The sequence below is a fragment of the Tamandua tetradactyla genome, chromosome 16 (genome assembly GCF_023851605.1).
Source record: "Tamandua tetradactyla isolate mTamTet1 chromosome 16, mTamTet1.pri, whole genome shotgun sequence".
NCBI classification, from domain to species: Eukaryota; Metazoa; Chordata; class Mammalia; order Pilosa; family Myrmecophagidae; genus Tamandua; species Tamandua tetradactyla.
In genome coordinates this window covers 12410533-12431282 of record NC_135342.1, presented here as the reverse complement: position 1 = coordinate 12431282, position 20750 = coordinate 12410533, and the positions used below count along the sequence as shown (strand labels likewise).

The window sequence follows — 20750 nt, the reverse complement described above, 5'->3', positions numbered from 1 at the left end:
ATCCGCAGCTCAGACCTGCCCACGAGCCGCGGGCCTCGAACCCGGGCCAGGGGGCTGCCGCCTCCCCCACAACACTGGCTCTGGGTTCTCAAGATTTATTCAGGATAGTGTTAACGGAGGCGGTGGGGGGATGGGCTCCTCGACCGGCCGGGGTGGGGGGGGTTACACACAGAGGCTCCTCCCCGCCCCCACGAGGGAGGCGGGAGGCTCGCTTTTTCTTAAAAATATAAATGTATTTATCAGTCACGTCCCTGGGGCACCCAGCTGAACGGCCCATGGGCCACAGGGCAGGAAAGGAGGAAGGCGTCTGGACACAAGTCAGAGCAAGGTGGAGATGAGCTCCAGCGGTGGGCTGCAGCAGCCTCACAGCGCCCCGTGTTGGGCCTGGTAGCGGGACAGCACGGCGCGGTAGTGGGACAGCTCCTGGCGCACAGCCACCACCTCCTGCCGCAGGAGGGCGTTCTCCTTCTCCAGGAAGGCTGCTCGCACTGAGATCTGGTTCTCCTTGAGCCGTCGGGCATCGCGGGACCGCTTGGCTGCCTCGTTGTTCTTGTACCGCCGGCTCCAATATTTCTCATCCTAGGGGTAGGGGTAGAAGGGCACTGTGGTCCTGAGAGGTCCAAGCTCCAGCCAGAGAGGGAGGGAGGCCTGGCTTTGCTTGCTGTGCCTTCAAGGCCAGGGGGCCTCTGAGAACCTCAGGGCTTCCTGCCCACCAGGATATTCTAAGGGGATATGGGTCTCCCCTGAGATGGGTACCCAAGGGTTTGCCCTTCTAGGAACTTGGCTGCTAAGGAGGGCAGACCCCTAGCAACAGCTGAGGCATGAAATTCTCCACCCCTGGGCAACTGGGCTTCTACTTTCTACTGGGCAAAGCAGATCCAAGCCCTCTCCACTTAAGGGCTTGCAGTTAGCTCCTAGTTGTTAAGGATGCTTGTTCCCTAGCAACAGGGCCTTCAGGGTTTGAGGGCTTCTACCAGTGAAAGCACTGCTCCACACCTTTCCCAGATTATGGTTGCTAAGGAAAGCCTAGGCCCCTAGCCACGCAGTCTGGTATCCCCTAACATCCTCTCAGAGATGGGCCCCTTGAGAATCTGGTTGCCAAGGCAACTGCACCCCTTAGCAAACAAAAATGAGGGTTAAGTGGTCCCACTGCCCATGGCCAATTGACAGACACACTGGCCTGGAAATGGGACTAGGGAGCAAACTCCTCCTCAACAGGCTCTGATTGCTAGAAGAGTTGCCTCTTAACAATGGTACTCATCCCAAGACCACCTGTCAGGATTATTCTGAGAGTTCTACAATCCCAGAATTTGGTTGTTGAGGGTGAGATACCTGCCCCCACTTCCTCCCTTAATTAAAACCTAGCTCCTGGTTGCTTGGGAAAATCCAGTCCCTAGCAACAGGGCCCTGTGGCAGAAAAAAACTATGGTCCTCGGAGAGTCAGCCAGCCTGTCCTAGTTGCATCAGGTGGCTGCTTCTTACACAAAGGCAGGGCAAAAGTCTTCTGAGAAGCCCAGGTGCCCCTTGTTGAGAGAGACTACAGAACTGGCAAAGAAAGGAAATGAAGAAGATGCAGCTGCAGCCCTAAGCACCCCAAATTAGAATGTGCCTTTGGCTCTGTGAGGGAATCAGGCCTTCCTTCTATGAGGAATCCAGAACACAAGACCTAGAAGGGCTGGTGAAGTCTGCATCCTAGGAAGAGGCAGTTACTCCTAAGGACACCCTGAGTCAGAGGGCTTAAGCCCAGCCCCAGCCTGGCTGGCTGCAAAGGAGAGATAGGCCAAGACTTCATTGCTAAGGTTAGATGTTCTTAGCAAACAGGCCCCATTCAGCCTCAGTAACTGCTTCAGGCCTATACGACAGGAGAATCCTCAAGCCTACACAGCTGGGTCTGGTAGGACTGGCCAAGTCTAAAACCTGCGGTGATTCCATCTTCATCAACTTCAAGCCAAAGCGCCTTCCCCTTTGCTGCCAGGTGGTCGAGGAGGACTGATCCTCGGCCACTGGCCAGGAGAACCTTCAAGGTGATCTCAACACAAACCCCAGGCCACACTTCCAGGAAACCTCACTGGCTGGCTGGAGGCCGCCTGGGTCCCACACCCTACTGTACTTACCTTCTGCTCCTCTGGCACCTGGATCTTCCTTGCCTTCTTCATGATGGGCTGGGGCTTAAGTTCCTCCTCAGAGAAGCGATGTCTCCGAGGGTCAAAGGTCTCATGGCCGGGAATACTGGACAGGGCTAGATCGGCTGGGTCGGGTTCAAAGGTCATCAGCACCTCCACCGTGTCTGGGTCCACAGGGCTTGGTGTGTCACGAGAGGTCAGGCCTTAGGGAGACAATGACCACCTGAGTGGGTATTTGTTTTGGAGGAGAGATCCCTAAGTCTAGTCCCTTCTCAAGTGTCATGTCCTAGCCACCCTCCTCTTACCACAAGAAAGGACCTTCTGGGAACTAACAAAGTGTGCCAGGGATCAACCTCTCTGATTTAAAACATGAAGGATCCCTGAAGCATAAAGACACTCAGAAACCATGACACCAACTTCACTTTTACAAACAGAGAAAATGAGGCCCAGGCATAACGGACTTGCATTAAGTGCAAGTCTCCGTGCTGGTTTTTCTCTGTTAGTCTAGTCTGCATCCTTCTTACTGAATTCTTGATCAAGACCTAGAACCCAGTCTGTTCAGAGAAAACGAATAAACTGCATGGAAAAAGACTCAAGTTAGACTCTAAGAGCTCCTCTTTCCAAAGGGTTAGGAAAGAGAGGAGGAGGAAGCCCTGGACTTCTGGGATTGTGGCTTGAGAGAATGTCCCTGTTCCTTTAAGAGCAAGCAGACCGGGGCCAGCTGAGGACACAGAATTCCGGCCCAGTCACGTGCTGGCGCCTGCTTCCCTCACCCCCGCCTGCGCCCTCACGTTCCACAGGCCCCGCCCTCTCCCGTGAACGCGCGTGCGCGAGACGCTGGAGGAGGTAGAGCAGGACTCACGTGGCAGGGGAATGTGCGATTGGGGAGGGGGACTTGGCTCTGCCCAGAGGTCGGACTAAGGGGCAGATGTGCCCAGGAAGGCCCGGCCTGCAGCCCGTCCCTCGAGACCCCAAGGTGCCTGAGGGGGCAGATCTTTCCTCTTCCTGTCTCGGGCTCTCACTCAGTTTGCTCCTCTCAACATCCAGCCATCAAGAATCCAGGTTCCCCTGCTCTCTGGGGAACACAGGAGAACCAGCACCCAGCCACCCGGGTACCCAGGATTCTGGGATCCCAAGCTCTTCCTTTCCCGGGAATCTAGGAGTATCGGCCCTCGCCGCATCAGTGGACCTAGAATCAAGATCCCCAACTTCTTGGCCTCCGAAGGACTCGGGGACCCGGGGCTGCAGCCCAGGAATTGGGGCTACCACTCCATAACCTGGGGAACCAGAAACCTGCACCCGGCCCCTGCCTTCTCCCCAGTAAAGGGTCTACGAGTTGCGGTCCTTATCCCAGTTCCTCTTATCCTGGGACCCAGAACCTGGATCCACTTCCCAGTCCCCTTCCCTGTAATTAACTCCGGCGTTCCGGGCTCCCAGCCCCAGGTCTACGAATATCCGCCCACAGAAACGTCCACGATATTTCCCTATTGGCAGGCTTCTTGGAATGTGCGGTCCCAAGTCCCTCTGCCCCTAGGGATCCCTTAGACCCAGTCCCTGATCCACGAGGGAATATTGAGCCCGGCCCCTTCCCCCTGCGTCTCTCTTCTATGGGACCCAGATTCCGGGCGTACAGCTTAGGTCCCGCGGCCCCGGCCCCGCGAGTCGTCCAACCGCGCCCCCCGGAACCCCAGCCCCGCCCTCCCAGGCCCCGCCTCCGCTGCCGCACCTGCACGGTGGCCGCCGGCGGCCCCGGGGGCAGCACGGGCGGGGGCGTGCCCGGGCGAGGAGCGGGGGGAGGCCGAGCCGCAGGAGCCGGGCCCCGGGGAGGGCGCGGGCGTGCGCGCGGGCGAGGGCGCCGGGGACGGGCCGCCGAAGGGCGGCGGGCTGGGCGGGAGCCCGTGCTCCAGCAGGAAGGCGTCCAGGTCCACGTACTCCACGTCGCCGAACGGCAGTGTCCGCTCCCACAGCAGTGGCGCCAACAGGCCCGGGCCAGGCACGGCCCCCGGGCGACCCCGTGGGGACCCGCCGCCCACCACTGCCCCAGCTGAGGCATCCACCGGGCCGGCCGTCTCCAGGCCCGGCCCGGGGACCGTGGCTGCCGGCGGGGCCGCCTTGCGTTCCTTTTCCTTAAGGAGACCTAAGGACCAGGGGAAGACGGGGCCGGGTTGGAGGAGGAGAGATTAGAGATGGCGGAGAGACCCCGAGTCAGAGAGCCCGAGAGAAGTGGGGTTAGAGACCCACACGGCGGAGGTACAGAAACCCAGAGGCAGAGGGGACAGACCAGGGGGATGACAGAGCGGGGAATGGACAAAGACCCAGAGAGAGGAGGGGTCCGAGACTCAGAGAAGGGGGATAGAGACAGAAAGGACAGTGACAGGAGGAGGAGCGTGGGGGGGGGGCAGATTTAGAGAGGAGAACAGAGATGGAGAAAGGGATAGAGATCCAAAGAGAGACCAGCACAGAAACTCAGAAGGGGGTAGGATGGGGAGGAGGATAGAGACCCAGAGATAAGGAAGAACAGAGATGCAGAGCGAGAGATGGGAACGGAGACCCAGAGTGGGGAGGAGACAGAAACATAAAGAATGGGGTCGTGGAAGTCCAGAATTGGGGGGGCACAAACAAGGTAGGTGGAGGATTGGGCAGGTGAGAGAAAAAAAGGACAGCTCTGTGATTCCTGTGTCGTGCCCTCCCACACCTTCAGCGTACTGGCGCCCCTTCCCCCTCCCCTCCCCTCCCCTCAGCAAGGGGCAGGAAGGGGCTTTACTCCTCGGGCACATTCCTCATCCCTAGGCCCCATGTGACCCCAGGAAGCCCCGCCCAAGCCCGTGTCACCACCGTGTGAGCTTCGGACACACCCCCTCCCTTCCCTGGTGCGGGGTCCAGACTCCCAAGACCAAGAAGCAGAGGGGGCTGGGGTTCTGCAGCCCTGTGTCTTCGGGGAGGGGGATGCTGGAGGCCTGGACTCCTGGCTCCTCTTTGAGATCCAGTACTCTTGGGTCCTGAGTGCTGGGAGCTCTAGAGCTTAAACACCGGAGTAATTCAATGGATAAAGGCTGGGAGGATGGCCTCCTGGCACACAGGGGTTGATGGTGGACCCCGACTCTTGAATCCCTAAGGGAGCGGATGTCTGAATTGGGTGAGATTGGGGCTAGAACTCACAGCTGGTCGGCTCTTTGGGCTTGCTGGTCCCCTGCAGAAGGCTCCGCAGCCCAAGCAGCGTTCCCCCGCCAGGGGGCGCCCCGGCCGGGCCGCCCAGCAGCAGGGGGGCCGGGGTCCTGTCGCTCACGGGCCGCGCCATCGCCGGGCACCTGCCCCCAGGCTCACGGGCTCATGGAGAGGCGAAGAGCTGGGCCTGCCAGTCAGCGGCACACTCCTGTGGTTCGGGCGAGTGTTTGCCCGGGGGCGGGCGAGTGGAGCTTGCAAGCCTCCAGTGTCCAGCACACTGCAAATCCTCGGAGCGACGGGGATTTGCGGTCCTCGGTGCAAACGTGCAACTCAAGAGGGTCCCGGGAGACCATGCAGGTCTGGGTGAGGGGGTGACCCAATCAGGAGGCCGGCTCTTGGCGACCGCAGGTGCCAGGGGACACAAGGCGCTCCTTCCGTAAGGTGGGCGAGCCAGGCTCTTGCAAAATCTGCGGTTCTCTCTCGCAACGAAAGGCGCTTTGCAATCTGCACCGAGAGGTGTGTGCGGAGGGGCGGAGGAGGCGGTGGGAGGAGGCGGCCGCCTTGAGGAGGGGCCAAAGAAAACTTACTTCTTTCGCGGAAGAAAAACCAAAACCAAAACACCCGACGCCACAGCGCGCGCCCCTCCTCCCAGCGCCCGCACGCGCCCGCCCAACCCAGCCGGGCTCTGGCCATGCACCCGAGCCGCGTGCCTCCCTCCGGCTGCTGGAGCGAGCCAATCGCATCTTGCCCCTCGAGACGCACAGCCAATGGGACGCCCTGGACCCGCCAAGGCCGGGGAGGGCGCGTGAGGGGCTTAGCGCGTGAAGTTGCCTTGCCTTTAGGAGGGAGGCGGGACCCTGACCTACATTTGCCCAATGGAAAGCGGCCCTGGGGGCGGGACAGTGACCCAGTTTGAGCCAATGAAGCGAGCGGGAAGGGGAAGCACATGGCTCCGCGCGTGCTGTCTGAGGGAGGGGGTGGAGGGGGCGGGGAGAGAGGCGCCGCTTAAAGGAGTCGCAGGTCCAAATGACTGGAGAAACAGGAAGCCAAAAGCCGAGGAGCGAGTTTAGCAAGTGGGAGATTGGTTTCAGGAAGGCTGTTCTTTAATACCCAAATGCTTTCCCACCGCGCTTAGAATCAGACCACTAAGAAACAAGAAGTATTCTGTCCCTTTAATAGCTTTGTTTTGTGGGTGACTCCCCTCCCCTTGAAGGGAGGCTCGGGACAGGTAAGTACAATCCTCGATGGGGAATTTCAGCGACCGTGAGGGGCGCCATCCACTGTAAGACACACGACAACGGTGGGGGTGGGAGGAGTTAGTTCAGGGCACCATGACCTCCCCCTCCCCCCAGGGCTCGACCACAGGGACGCTGCGAAGGGGGAGCCGGAATGTACTAGGGTTGAGCGCAGGGAGAATGGTGAGATCCTGGGCTGAACCACAGGGAGCCAGCACGAGGGTGGAGTAGGGATGTTACTGTTCCAGCACTAGGCTGAACTAAGTGAAGGTATTCATGGGGGGGATATAGGCTGTACCATGTTAAGAAGCCAGAGAGGGGGCCGTCAGTTCGCTGGGCTAAACCGGGCAGGGAAAGGGAATGTACGAAGTTGGGGACAATATAGGATTGTACCAAATGGAGAGAGGAGTCCAGACGGTACCATGTTGTTGAGCCATGGTTGGTAAGAACTACTATACCACGGACCCGTCGTGAATTGTACCACTAACAAGCCACCATTCTATACCAAGTTACAAGGCTTGCAAGGCAATGAAGAAGACAGACAAATCATGGACCAGCTCTGCTCGATAGCAGGGAGGTGTGCTGGGTACGGTGCATATCAAGTTGACACAGAGGGAGAAGGGGGGAATGAGAGCTTCCAAAGCCGGGCCATACAGAAGCTGCAAAGGTGGGGGAAGAACTGGAAGAACTGTTTCGGATTGAGACCCCCAGCGGAGACACGGAGGGCTAAACCAAGACGTGGAGGGGTACAGACTGAGCCATACCATGCAGGCGGTAGTTGGGGCCTCGGCAGCGCCTCTCGGGGTGCCGGGGATCCCTGTTGCCCCTCAAGGCCCTGTGGGCCAAGGACTGCAGGGGCCTGCCGTTCCCGCTGAGGCTCTGGAAGATCTGAGACGGAGGGTTCTGGCTCAAGAGTCTCAGGGAGTGCATCTGCCGTGGGGAGGGGGGAGGAAACTGGGAGTGACTAGGGAATGGCCCTGGTGACGTCACACGGAAGCCCCGCCCCCGGGGAGGGGGCTCGGCGCACGTGCTGGGCCTCAGCCGACCCCTACGGTCGTCGGACCCTCCCTCCTACCTGCTGGGGTGCGGGTATCGGGTACCCAGGCCAGGGGGCAGAGGGTCACCTGGAGGGAGGTGATGTTGAGGGGGCGGTCGATGAGAACCCAGGTGACAGTCTCTGAGCAGGGCGGGGTGCTGAGAGAGCCCTGATAGGTGATGAAGCCGAAGGATTCCGGGAATAGGAGCTCCAAGCTTAGGTCTTGGAGAAAGTAGGCGTCATCTGCGGACACAGCAGGCCGGGAGGAGGAGGGGTGCCCGTATTGAACCCCGCCCCTCCTCCTCACACGTGCTGCACCTCCCCTCCCCACACCACGGGGGACTTACTTTTGTAAGAGATGCGAGTGATGGTGTCGCGATTGAGGAGGCGGCTGAGGAATGGATTTGAACTGCCGGCCACCTGTGTGGGGGGTGCAGGGTGAGGAGGCCGGCTCCAAGCCCCTCCTCCCCGCCAGGAGGCTCCTTCCTCCCTAGAATTTTGCCTTCGCTTACATTGATTAAAAGGCTGAGAATGGCCAGGCCATTGGGCCCCCGGGAGGCTGCACTGAGGTTCCCGTAGAGTTCCTGATTGAAGTGAATGAGCTGCACCTGGGGGAGGGGGCACAGAGGTTGGGCGGGGGGGGGGGGGGGCTCCCAGCAAAAGGGAGATGAGGATGGCTCCACCTCTGGGGTCCCAGGTCAGAGTGAGGGTTGGGGATCATAGCGATGGAGGAGTGTGGGCCCAGGCATTAGGAAGAGGGTGAAAGGTGAAGTGGAAGGAACTGGGTGGAGGTCAAGACCAGGGTTGTGGGTCAGAGGTCAGTGGCTGTCACCTCAGCAGAGAAGCCCTGGTGATTGATGTGGTGTTCAGAGCCAGAGCCGTCCCTCGCGCCAAACAGCAGACGTAGTTCACTGAGTCGGTGGCTGTAGAGGAGGGGACCCCCAGACACGTTGACCACTGGCCGGGGCGCAGGCAGGAAGGAGACGTGGCGCCCTGTATTGTACAGTGTTCCCCGGAGCTGTTGTAACCGAGAAATCAAGACTTAAAGAATGATTTTGATTACTGAATCATATTCCTTTTTTGCTTTCTGGGATATTGGAGTAGACAGAGGGAAATACCTGAAAACCCTCAACTATAATTCAGCTGCCCAGATATATGAAATGATTGTAAAAGTCTTTGTGCCTGTAAGAGCTACTAAGCCCTTTATCTGGTCATTTCTTGTAGGACAAAGGCTGTAATGCTAATGAAGAGTTTGAAGTCAGCCACTAACTAATGTCAGCCCCTGCATTTGTAAATCATATCTGCTAGGCTCTGCTATCGAAAGATAGATAACCTGTCTCCCTGACTTTTAGGCTTATACCTTTAGTATAGTAGTGATAGCTCTGCCTCCCCTCCTTTCTGATTATATTCCCCTATTGAAATAATCATTAACACTGTCTCCTTTTCTGCTTAGAACTTGCTATTTGAAAAAACTGTCATAACTTCATCTCCCCTTGCTAAAATCCTTAAAAAAACCTTGAATTCCCTAAAGTTGGAGAGACAGATTTCGGGCCGCTAGGCCATCTGCTCTTCTACTGCGCGTGTAGCAATAAACTCTCTCTTTGAAACCCTGGTGTCTCAGGAATTGGTTATTGAGCAAGTTGGGCAGAAGAACTCATGGCTTTGTCCGGTAACACCGTGAGGGAGGCAGGAGTTGTCAAAGGACACACAGAGGAGGTCTTTCTCCTTCCACATTTCCCACTTCCAACAATCATTCAGCCATTCAACACAGTTTGAGCAACTATTGGCCAATTTCTTGTGCTGGCCCCTGGTGGAAGCTCCGCACTGGTTGAATTCCTCACTGAGCTTCTGCTATATGCCCTGGATGCCAAGAACAGGACAGTGAACAATGAGACGAAACTCCTGGACCAAGTAGAGCCTATGTTCTAATGGGGGAAAGGCAGACAGCAAATAATCACAGAAGTAACTGCTTTATTATGTCCTGTGTGCACACAGTGAAGGAAAACTGGGATCAAGGAAAACAAGTATCGGGACTCAGTCTAGATGGAGGAGGGCAAGAAAGCCTTCCCTGAGGAGCTGACATTTGAATGGAAACCTGAAGGATAAGGAGGGGCTAACTGCAGAGAGCAGGGACAAGGCCATTTCAGGAAGCGGAAACAGCAAGTGCAAAGGCCCTGTGGTGGCCTGTTTTAGCGACAGCGAAGAAGACAGAGGAACTGGAGTGAATGAGACGATGACAGTGGGAGCCAGGTTGTGGAGGGCAGCGAACAGTGAAGGGGTGTTTTGTATTCATATGATTAATGGAGTCTAGCTATAACTGAATACATCTATAGTAAAAAATATATTTATAACTGAATGTTGATAATATATTGGCACAATGTCAGGCCCAAATTCAGTGCTGTTATGTGTTTGCTAGTATTATTATCCTAGTGGAAAGAGTTTGAGTTGGAGAGTGGGCTGATCTGATTAAACATCTCTCTGGCCATGGCATAGGGAAAGGATTGCAGGGGGTTAGAGAAAGCCAGCTGAGGCCACAAGTCCAGGCGTGAAAGGTTGGTGGCCTGGACAAGAGTAGGGTGGAGGGGGCGAGAAGTGAAAGCATTTGAATGATATTTAGCAGGAGACTAAAAAGAGCATGGATTGGGAATGGGGAACGAGGGAGGGGATGGGGTCTGGTATGGCTCCGTGGTGTTTGGCTGGAACAGCCAAGTGATGAGAAGTGGTATTGCCAAGTGGGTGAGAGATGGACTCTGGGCCCACACTGCCGGGAGGTGCTGGCCCAGTTTAGCTGTATGACCCCACGCGAGTAACTTAATCTCAGTCTCAGTTTCTGCATCCATAGGTAGGGATAATAATAGACCAATTTCATCGGGTTGTTGTGAGGACTAGAAGGACTTAACAAGCTTCTAGGGTCCTGTTTTACTCTTTCTTCCGTGAAGATGAGAAGATGGGGAAGCCACGTTTGGGGAGGGAAGAGTCATTTTAGAGTGTAAGGCACTGTAACTGAGAAATCAGGATTTAAGGGATGATTTTGGTTATTGAATCATTATATAGATATTCCTTTTTGCTTTCTGGGATATTGAAGCAGACAGAGGGGAATACCTGAAAGCCCTAAACTATAATTAAGCTGCCCAGATATCTGAATTGATTGTAACAGCCCTCATCTTGTGCCTTTGTGATTGTAAGAGCTGTTATACCCTTTATCTGGTCATTTTCTCATAGGACAAAGGCCCTAATGCTAATGAAGAGTTAGAAGTCAGCCACTAACTAGTTTCAGCCCTGGACATTTGTAAATCATATCCGCTAGGCTCTGCTATTGAAAAATAACTTGTCTCCCTTCCTCTAGGTTTACACCTTTAGTATCGAAGTGATAGCTCTGCTTCTCCTCCTTTCCCATTATGTTCCCCTATTGAAATGATAATGATAACACCTTGTCCTTTTCTGCTTAGAATTTGCTATTTGAAATTGTAATTCTGCCCTTACTAAAATCTTTAAAAACCTTGAATTCCCAGAACCTGGGGAAGACAGATTTTGGGCTGCCAGGCCATCTGCTCCTGTCCTACAAGCGCAGTAATAAACTCTTTCTCTCTTTGAAACCCCAGTGTCTCAGGAATTGATACTGAGCTCATTAGGCAGAAGAAACCATAGCCTTTGTCAGCTACCAGCACCTCCTCTCCACCCAGCTCCTACGTACCCCTTTCGCCAAGCTGGCCTCCCACCTTCAGCCACCCACCTGCCCTCCCGACCACCACCCCACCCCACCCCCGGCCCCTTACCTTCTCTCCCCCAGTGCTGAGCCTCAGTGGGGGCAGAAAAGGGTCATAAAGGACCCTCTTCAGCTCCACATCCACGGGGCTCTGCCGCTTCCCCACAGCACACAGACTCCAGGCTGCGTTCACCAGGCCCCAGAACGGAGGTCCTGGCGGGAGGAGGGGCAGGGAGGAGGGAAGAGAGATGTAAGAACTGAGTCCCAGTGCTGGGATCTGGTGAGCGGGCAGGGTGGGCTGGACCCCAGGGTCCCAAGGGAGGGAGGGCTGGGAGGCCTGGACTCCTGGCCTGATGGAGGAGGGGGCTGGGATGTAGAATCCTGGGCCGAGAAGAATCTTAAGAGTACTTGCCTAAGATCCTTCAGCACCTCCAGCCTCTCCTTAAACTACCCCACCTTAAATTAAGCCATGGGGGAAGAAACTACAGCTCCCAGCAGGCCGCAGGGCTGCCGGCCCACCCATCTGTAGGCCGTCCTCCCTAGAGGCCCATGGGAGCCGTAGTTCTTTCATCCTCCCTGGTCCCGCAGCTAGATAACCAATGTGTGGGGGCGCGTCATTGTCAGAGAGGGCTGGACGCCCGGAGAAATGCGGCCACAGGACCTCCAGTTTCCCATCGGAAGCCAGGGCCCGCCTCCTTCCCTGCAAACCCAGCACACGCTTCCACCCCACCCGCTCTCCTTCCGCTCACTCCCACTCACTACTTGAAATGCGCATGTATAATGTCCCAGGGTGAGCCGCTGGGTGCCGAGTCGGGGCCCGGCTCCTGGGGGGGGGGGGGGGGGGCTGGGACTCCCCGGCCCGAGGGAGGAGGGGGCCGGAGCCCGAGGTTCCTGGGTCTGAAGAAGGAGTTGGCGCCGGGGGGCTCCGGATTCCGGGGACCCCGCCCTGGCTGCACCTGGCACGAAGTTTCCCTGGAGATTATCCTTGTAGCTCCACCAGTCCTCGGGGTCAGGCGCTGGTCCGATGTGAGCTGGGAAGAGAGCAGCCGGAGCCCCTCTCCTTGCACCGCCCCCACCCCACCCTTCCCTCGGGGGCTCCTACCCAATCCCCTCCCCAGATCTTACCTGCCGCCCCCAGTGCGGCCCAGAGCACCAGCGCTCGAGGGGCGCTCAGACGAACTGCACACCCCATCCCCAGGAGGCCTTCCAGCGCCCCCTTCCCAGTGCCCTGCCCGGCCCCCACTCAGCGCCTTCCTCCCCTCTCTCTGGGACCCTGTCCCTCCAGGACTCCCAACCTCCCTCTCCTCCCCACAGGGACTCCCAGCTCCCCGACAACCAAGGCAGCGGGGGACCGGGACTCCCCAAACCCACTCCCTTCTTCTCTCCACCTCCCACTCTCTCCCTCCCTCTTTCCTCCTCTTTTCTCCCAACCTTCCAGGCACCCTCTGTCTCCTGGTCTTCCTACTCCTTTCTCAGCCTCTGGCTTCTCCCCCTACCCCACTCCGGGTTACCTCCTGATTTCTAATCCACACCCTCCCCCCCGTTTTTCGTTCTCTTTTCATTCAGCTCCCTGGAACCACCTAACTCCATGTCTTCATCCTGCTTCTCTCCCCACCTCCTCCTTCGCCTACTCTCCCTTCTCCCCACCTCCTGCTCTCTCTGTCTCCAGCTTCTCTCCCTCTCTCCCCTCCTCCTCCTCCTCCTCTCCAGCCTCTTGTCTCAGTTTCTCTGTCTCTCTTCTCTCTCCTCCCCCGCCCTCTCTTCTCTCTCTCGGTGTTAATTTATTTTTTGTTGGGGATGAGGGGTGGAGCTGATCTCCAGCTCCGGGCCGCGTTGGGGGGCCCTGGGGGCAGGAGGCCGGCCCACCTGGGGCCCGGGGGCGGCCAGTCCCCCCCCCCCTCCGCAGGAGGGGGAAGGGGCGCTTAAGGTGGAGCTGGCATCGCCCGCGGCAGTCCCGGGGCTCCGAGCCGGTGCCGCGGCGATCCCGGGGCTCGAGGGGACCTGGCTGCCCAGCCCGCGCCGCCCCCACCCCTGCCCCTGGGCTCCCATCGGTTCTCGCCCGGGGCGGCTTTAGCGGGGCTGGGGGATCCCCTGGGAGACCTGGGAGCGGTGAGCGCCGCCGACCAGGAGGGGGAGACAGAGATCCCGGGAGGGATGGCGGGGAGGAGGGGCCGGGAGGGCCGGGAAGCGGGAGCTGGAGGTGAGTCGGGGCACCGCGGGGGCCTGGGAAAGGGAGGGACGCGCAGAGGGAGAGATGGCGGAGGAGGCTGCAGGTCAGGGAGGCCAGAGCAAGATGCCAGGCGGGAGAGATGTGCAGATGGAGGGAGAGAGGAATGCACGGGGAGAAAGAGAGACAGAGACTCAGAGAGACAGACGCACAACTGCAGAGACCCAGAACAACAGGGAAACAAAGAATACGGGAAATACAGATGGAGCAGAGGAAGAACTAGGGACATACACTTAGAGACACACCGCAGGTTAGACATGGAAGAACCAGACGCCAGGCAGTGGAGGAAGTAGGCTGAGACATAGAGAGATCCGAAAGCAGACAGAGGGACACCAGATTTTAAAGAGAGACAGAGATGCCGAAAGAGGCAGACATATAGCAAGATAGGCAGAGAGGGAGATACAGAGAATCACACACGTAGTGCTAGAGAGAAAGAGACTCGGCAAAGTGAGACACGGGCACACCTCTATGAATAGAGGCCTGTGCGGAGAAAGAGATTGTCAGCAGAGAGAAGCAAGGAGAAAGCATGTAAGACAGGTACATATTCATTATCCATCGCTGCATAACGCATTCCTCCCAAACACAGCAGCCCAAACCAACAAACATTACTCCACAGATTCTGTGGGTCAGGAATTTGGGGGCCGCTGCTTTGCTGGCTGGCCCTGGCTCCAGGCGCCTTGGAAAGATGCTGTGAGCAGTTGGCCAGGGCCAACCTTGGAAGCTGGAAGATGCGTTTCCAAGCTCACCTGCAGGCCCATGGGCAGGGGCCCTCGCCTGGGCTCCTTGCACACGTCTGGCTTATCCCACGGCCACAGGCCATCGCTTCCGCTTTGTTCTATGTGCAGCCCACACTCTGAGGGGAATAAATCAGTTTCCACCTCTTGAAGGAAGAAGGATCAAATAATTTGGAGTCTTATTTAAAAACTTCCACAGGTGGGAAGAGGAAGAGATGGAGAAATGGAGCAAGATGGACCCTTAGAGACCCATGAGGCTCATTCAGAAACACAGAAATGTGTTTAGAGACAGAAGGCCAAGGGCACTGTGTGGAGGCAGGAGGCCAGGCATGTTCATCGGAACAAACAGAACTCCTTCTCCTCCTCCTCCTCCTCATCACAATCATCCTTACCATGGCACAGTAATAACCACCAGTGCATGAAGCACCTACTATGTGCCATGCCAGGTTCTTATTGTTTTCTATGAAATCGCGTGTACAAAACTCACGTATTTATGATCCCATTTTACAGAACAAGGCTCAAGGGGTAGAAGTGACTCAGCCATACAGCCAGGAAGTGGCAGAGCAGGGAAGAAAAAGCAAAGAGAGAAATGGAGCAAGCGTGCTGGAGGCACACTTGCAGAGGAGAGGGGAAACTGTCAGGAAAGGATTGGCAGAGAGTCCCAGCTCCGATGGAGAAACAAATCAGTAAAAAATGGAGCAACCCTCAATATTAACTGTTCTTGGAGCAGGATGTATAGAGCGTACATGCAGGTGTTCAGAAAACGGATAGAGAGATGGATAAGATACAATGATTCAGCAAATGTGGCAAAAAAGTTCAGATTGGTGGGGTGGGTTGGAGGGGGGGGTATGATGAACTTCTCCGTATGAAATTTGTATTATTTTTGTAACTTTCCTGTAAGTTTGAACACAGTTTAAATTAAAGTTAAATTAAAAAAAAAAGAAAAAGAAAAAGGAGCCACCCTGGACTGAGAGTTTCCTATGTCCCGGGCTGTTCCTTGCACACCCTCAGCTGCATTTCAACCCCTGAAGCTGCCCCATGAGGTGGGGTGAGCAATAGCCCCATTATATAGATGAGGAGACTGAGGCTCAGAAGGAAATGACTCGTCCAAGGTGGATGGGGTTGAACGCCTCCTAAAAGCTATGCCCACTGGGACCTGTGCATTGTCCTTCCTTGGAAAAAGGGTCTTTGCAGATGTGCTAAGTTCAGGACCTCAAGAGGAGCTCATCCGAGATTGTCCGATGGGACCTAAATCCAGTTACAAGAATCCTTATAGGAGATGGGCAGAGGGAAATCTGAGATGCAGGGAAGAAGGCGGTGCGACAGCGAGGCCAAGAGGGCAGTAAAGCTTCCACAGGCCAAGGAACGCTCTGAGTCACCAGAAGCTGTAAAAGGCAAGGCCAGGTTCTCCCCTGGACCCTTCAGAGGGAGTGAGGTCCTGCCGACACCTCGATTCCGGAGCTCTGGCCTGCAGAACTGTGAGAGAGTCAAGTTCTGGTGTTTTAAGCCACCCAGGTGGTGATGAGTTATTATGGCAGCTGACTCCAGAGTCGGGAGTTGGGGTTGGGGGTGGGTGGTGAGAAAAACAGAGGCAGAGGCAGGGAAGGCACTGGAGAAACGCAGAGGGAGAGGCAGATGGATGGACACTGCAGGAAGAGCTGTCTTTTCCTATAATTCGGGGCTCTCCTCCTCCAGGAAGCCTTCCCTGACTCCCCAGGCTTGGCTTAGTGCCTGCTGGGGACATTCCCAATGCCCCGTGCCATCTCCAAAAAAACCCTAGACCATGCTGCTGAGAGGCTGTGTCGCCTGAGGGCCTATCTGGGGGCTGAGCTCAGGCCTGACCCCTTTCTGAGTCCCCAGCAGAGTTTGGCACAGAGTGTGGGGTGGAGGGAGCTCAGGAGAGAAATCATGCATGACTGAATGAATCCAGGCACCTGACATCTTTCCCCAGAGAATCTACCCACTCCCTTCTGCCTGAGAGATGCCTGGATTTTTCACTAAGGCTCAGGGAAGGACTCACCTCCTCCAGGAAGACTTCCCGGATCCTCCAGCCTGGGCCAGGTGCATTTTTCTGGGCTTCCATGATGTCCCCTGTGCTGCCTTGTCTGTCCAATGTCACCCTGAGGTGTGAGTGTGCCCTGGTCTCTCCCACCCCACTGGGAGCCCCTTGGGCAGGGTCTGACGCAGTTATCAGTGGCAGCATTTTCCAAGAAGACCTCAGGAGAATATGTCAAATGAATGAATAGTTAAATGAGTGAATGAAATAGAAATAGAGGGACTGTGGGCATTCAGGCATGGGTGAGGAAAAAAAAAAGATGTTACATGGGGGCTAAGAGGAAGGCTTCCTGGTGGAGGTGACATTTAACTCTTGACTCTCTTTCTGTTCCCATAACCCCAACCCCAGTTCAGAATGCATCGTCTCCCACCTGGGGCTTCAGTCCCCTGCTCCCCCCACCTCTCTCCCTCCAGTCCATCCCCACACAGCCCCAGCTTGGCTTTTGAGGCCGAACAAGTCTTGGACACACAGGATCCACAGTCTCCTCCCCCTTTCTCTTACCCCATCAGGCACTCTGGCCTTCTGATCTGTGCACAAGTGGTTCCCTCTAAGCCAAGCTCCCCTCCCTCCTCCTCTGCTGGGTAAATTCCTAGGCAGACCCCTGTGCACTCTAGGAGCCCCCTCCTCCAGGAAGCCGTTCGGCGAGGCCGCCAGGTGTGCAGGGGCCCCCTCTGTTGAAGTGTTGGGTGCACACACACAGACTGGGCTCGCTGCCTGGAGGGGGAGGGGGCACGCAGGCTGGAGGCGAGTCCCAGATGTGGATTTCACGCCTATTCGCCTTGGGCTCTGGGAACAAAGCGGGGGTCAGAGGTGACCGGGGGCCCACCCTGCTCCAAGCTTTCATCTCCAACCGCCCTGGCCCCTAGCAGGGAGGCAGCAGGGCAGGACTCAGCGGTTCCCACAGCCCCTCTTAGCCTCCTTGCCTTCAGCTCCCACTCCCTCAGGGAGCCCAGCAAATCTTCCCTGATCTGTGTTCTCGCCTTCTGTGCTCTCCTCTCCTGGGGGAGGTAAAGCCACTCACTGGGTGTTCAAATAGTCAAAGCAACGACACACTCATTTCACTCTCACTGTGCACCAGTTGTTGATCTAAGACTATTGTATATATTAACTAATTTAATCCTCATAATAGACCCTGTGAATTACTTCCTATTATTGCTAGCATCATTCCCATTTTACAGATGAGAATCCTGAGGCCAGCCCAAGGTGGCTAGCAGCTGCAGGAGTGGATGGTGCAGCTCTAGAGAACTGAGCTACTTGCCCTGTGACCATTGCTACATCTCTTCACCTCCTTGAACCTCAGTTTCTTCATCAGAGGTGTTTAGAGATTCTGGCCAAACCCAAACCCACCCAGGTTTGAATCTCACCCCACCTCAAGGTTGAGTCCCCCCGGAAGCCTCACTTTCTTTGTCTCTATAATGGGGATAATAATAGGAGCTGTCTATTTATTCATCAAGGATTGATTGAGCATCTACTATGTCCTGGGGGCAGGGGTAACAATAGTGAGAGAAACAGACGCAAGCCTGAGGTCAGGGCAGCAGGAGATGGTATGGAAAACCACGACATCACCCTCTTCCAATTTCAGCAGCTCTTTCCAGGAAATGCCAAAAGGCTGTTCTGCCCAGCACCTCATGATGTCATGGAATATGCTGGGTTCAAATTGGCTGAGGGACTGGTGTAAAGTAGGGCGTACTGATTTCTCCAATATCCTTTCTCTCCTCCTTCTTTGATAACAAAATACCTTATTTAGCTGAATCTAAGACAGCCCAGCATTAAAGGCTACACATCTACCCTCACTTGCAGTTAGGTGTGGTCATGTGACTAAATTCTGGCCAATGAGATGAAAACAGGGATAATGATAAACATCCTTTTAAGTCAGCTGTTTGGGTCCTTTGGACTTTGTCCATACTGTGACCTATGGACAAAGTCCATAGATGTGATGACTGCAGCACTGGCAGCTATGCTGGGCCACGAGGAAAAAGACTGTTCTAAGGATGTCAGAAAAGAAAGCTAGACAGTTCCTGGTGCCTGGACTTTTTTATATAAGAGAAAAAGAAACTTTTTGCTTAAGCCACTGTTATTTGGGGTTTTCTGTGAACCCTAATGATACAGATGACATGAGGCACCACTTCAAATTCAGTCAGACTGAAAGTTAGACCAGCCATTTATTCATTCAACAAATATTAACTGAACATCTACGATATGCCAGGAATCTTTTTGGGTGCAGGGCATATAGATATGAACAAAACAAAGTCCCTACTTCCATGGACCTCCTGTTCTAGTGGAAGAGACAGATGTAGTTAAACAAATAGACAATTATTTTATATGTGAGGTGATGATAACGGCCGACAAGAAAAAGCAGGGCAAAGGAAGAGAGAATGATTGGAGGGCGATGCGATCAAATTAGTGTGGTTAGAGAAGTGCTCAGGTACCATTCTCTCTGCTTAGTGCCCTATGACATCGTGGCCCATTCTGACTCCTCATTGGCTGAAAGTTCTACTATTCCCTCAGGGAAGGACCATGGTTCCTCAGGTCCAAATGGATCTTGAGTGATAGCCCTTCCTCTGAGATTTCCTCAAAGTATGCCCTCAGTGATTCTTCTGCAAAGGTTGCCCACATTTGGACTTGCCTGATTGTGGGTGTCAAGGACAGAAATCAGGGTGGCAGGGAATGTCCTGATGCTGTGAGATTTGAGAAGAACCTTATGGTGGAAAATTCTAGTGCTCACCTATACTCAGGTGTGTTCAGCTGAATAACAGTTCCCAAAGACACCCATACCCTAATCCCCAAAACCTGCAAATATGTTGCTGTACATGGCAAAGGGACTTTGCAATTAGATGTCAGTGTGGTTAAGGACCTTGAGATGGGGAGGTTTTCCCGGATTATCCAGATGGGTCCAGTGAAATCACAAAGATCTTTAAAATCAGAGAAGCTCTCCTGGCTGTAATCAGACAAATAGGCGTGACAATGGAAGAAGCAGAAGAAACTTGAAGTGTGAAATAGACCCGACCTGCCGTTGCTGGCTTTGGGACGAAGGCAACAAGCCAAAGCATGTGGGCAGCTCTAGAAGCTGTGAACGGGAAGTAGATGAATTTTCCCCTAGAGCCTTCAGAAGGAATGTCTGCCAACACCTTGATTTAAGCCCAATGAGACCTTTACAAAACTCTAAGGTAATAAATGTGTGTTGTTTAAGCTGCTAAATTTGTGGTAATTTGTTATGGTAGCAATGGAAAACGAATGCAAGGGCTCCTCTCTTTCTGCACACATGAGAGGATTCTAATTCCCCACTTTAACCCAATCGGGTGGGACCATGTTGAGTAATCCAGACCATTGAGCCATTCTTCCCCCAAAGCATCTAATGGCATGTGTGGAGTGCTTGCTCTCTCCCTGCCACAGTGATCAGGGATGCTATGAATTGCAGTTGGTGCAGTGACAAGATGGTGCTGGCCTGGTCCTTGAGTGACTACGTGGAAAACAGCACCTTGCCAATCTTCATAGAACAAGTGTTGCATGAAGCCAACAGAGCTAAGCCTAACCTGACCAATGGAAAGCCCCCTGGAGGCTATTTCCTGTCTTTTTCAGTCTCTCCAGGAGCATGTCCAGAACATTTGCTGGAGGACATCTTCCTCTCTGCCTAGTACCTTATGACGTCATGGCCATTCTGACTCCCCATGGCTGAGAGGCCCACTATTCTCTCAGGGAAGGAACGGGGTTGCACTTCAAATACTCCCTCAGTGCCTCTTATGCAAAGACTGCCCAGATTTGGAATTGTGTGGTTGGTTGTGGGTGCAGCAGATAGAAGTCAGAGTGGCAAGGAAGGTCCTAGGCTAGGACAATCTTCCATTCCAAGGTGCTTCCTGCCTTTTTAGGCCCATAGCTAGAGCCTGTAGATCTCCAACTGTTGGACAGGAATAGAACTCTGCTTAGCACCAAGTGACAGTACAACAATCTGTGGCTCCTAGTTGGCTACTCTCAGAGACTGGTCTAGGTAGCCCTTCAAGACCAGATGAATCTGTCAGAACCCTCCTCAGACACTCACTCCAAGTCCTTTAATCCCTTTATCAGAGACTATCCTTAGGTCTGTCATGAACTGAAAGTTCTGGGATTTTTCTGCTGTCCCATCCTTTATCATATTTCCTGCCTTTTCCAGGCACATCCCCCCTCTCCCCTACCCCAGGACTTCTGGCCAATCAGTCATCAGGCAACAGGAGTCTGACCAGTTCCCAGCGACATGCTACCATGCCCTTCGCTGGCTGGCCCATAATGCCTGGAGTTGTAACCTCATTTTGACCCCCTAGATTTACTCAAGGAATCTTCATTTGCCCCTTAGAGACCCTCCCAGAACCCATCAGGAATCTGCAGAAGTCCCCCAAGATTTGAGACTTTATTGTGGAGATCAGCTGCACAGGTCACGGCCAACGAACCGGCGGCCTGGACCGAGCTTCCTGTTTGCAGTTTCCCGCCTTTTGTC

General features: G+C 54.9%; 2 protein-coding genes across 3 annotated transcripts; both read right to left on the bottom strand.

The window, feature by feature from the left end:
• Nucleotides 1–79: 79 nt before the first annotated feature.
• On the bottom strand, nt 80–5963 carry DBP (D-box binding PAR bZIP transcription factor). The gene is made up of 4 exons (XM_077131257.1): nt 5283–5963; nt 3850–4260; nt 2115–2326; nt 80–579 (listed from the first exon to the last, which is right to left on the bottom strand). The coding sequence occupies exons 1-4, from the start codon at nt 5419–5421 to the stop codon at nt 364–366; spliced, it is 978 nt and encodes a 325-aa protein (XP_076987372.1). The 5' UTR covers nt 5422–5963; the 3' UTR covers nt 80–363.
• Nucleotides 5964–6441: 478 nt separating this feature from the next.
• CA11 (carbonic anhydrase 11) lies at nt 6442–13111 on the bottom strand. Of its 2 annotated transcripts, none has more exons than XM_077131254.1 (9): nt 12391–13111; nt 12222–12296; nt 11336–11478; nt 8392–8577; nt 8072–8167; nt 7907–7979; nt 7648–7802; nt 7288–7453; nt 6442–6568 (listed from the first exon to the last, which is right to left on the bottom strand). In XM_077131254.1, the coding sequence occupies exons 1-9, from the start codon at nt 12455–12457 to the stop codon at nt 6543–6545; spliced, it is 987 nt and encodes a 328-aa protein (XP_076987369.1). In that variant the 5' UTR covers nt 12458–13111; the 3' UTR covers nt 6442–6542. The 2 variants fall into 2 exon arrangements, with proteins under 2 accessions (XP_076987369.1, XP_076987370.1); XM_077131255.1 differs by lacking the exon at nt 6442–6568 and adding an exon at nt 6583–6861.
• Between the last annotated feature and the right edge of the window lie 7639 nt (nt 13112–20750).

What these genes read in the sequence shown, in the direction of transcription:
- DBP (XM_077131257.1), bottom strand. Translation starts at nt 5,421, where the DNA reads ATGGCGCGGCCCGTGAGCGACAGGACCCCGGCCCCCCTGCTGCTGGGC. An exon ending in CGCCGGCGGCCACCGTGCAG is followed by an intron (nt 2,327 to 3,849) that starts GTGCGGCAGCGG and finishes TGTCTCCCTAAG; the next exon opens with GCCTGACCTCTCGTGACACA. An exon ending in AGGTGCCAGAGGAGCAGAAG is followed by an intron (nt 580 to 2,114) that starts GTAAGTACAGTA and finishes CCCTACCCCTAG; the next exon opens with GATGAGAAATATTGGAGCCG.
- CA11 (XM_077131255.1), bottom strand. Translation starts at nt 12,457, where the DNA reads ATGGGGTGTGCAGTTCGTCTGAGCGCCCCTCGAGCGCTGGTGCTCTGG. An exon ending in TCAACATCACCTCCCTCCAG is followed by an intron (nt 7,454 to 7,647) that starts GTGACCCTCTGC and finishes TCCCCACGGCAG; the next exon opens with ATGCACTCCCTGAGACTCTT. An exon ending in CCCCAACTACCGCCTGCATG is followed by an intron (nt 6,862 to 7,287) that starts GTATGGCTCAGT and finishes TGCCCGGTTTAG; the next exon opens with CCCAGCGAACTGACGGCCCC.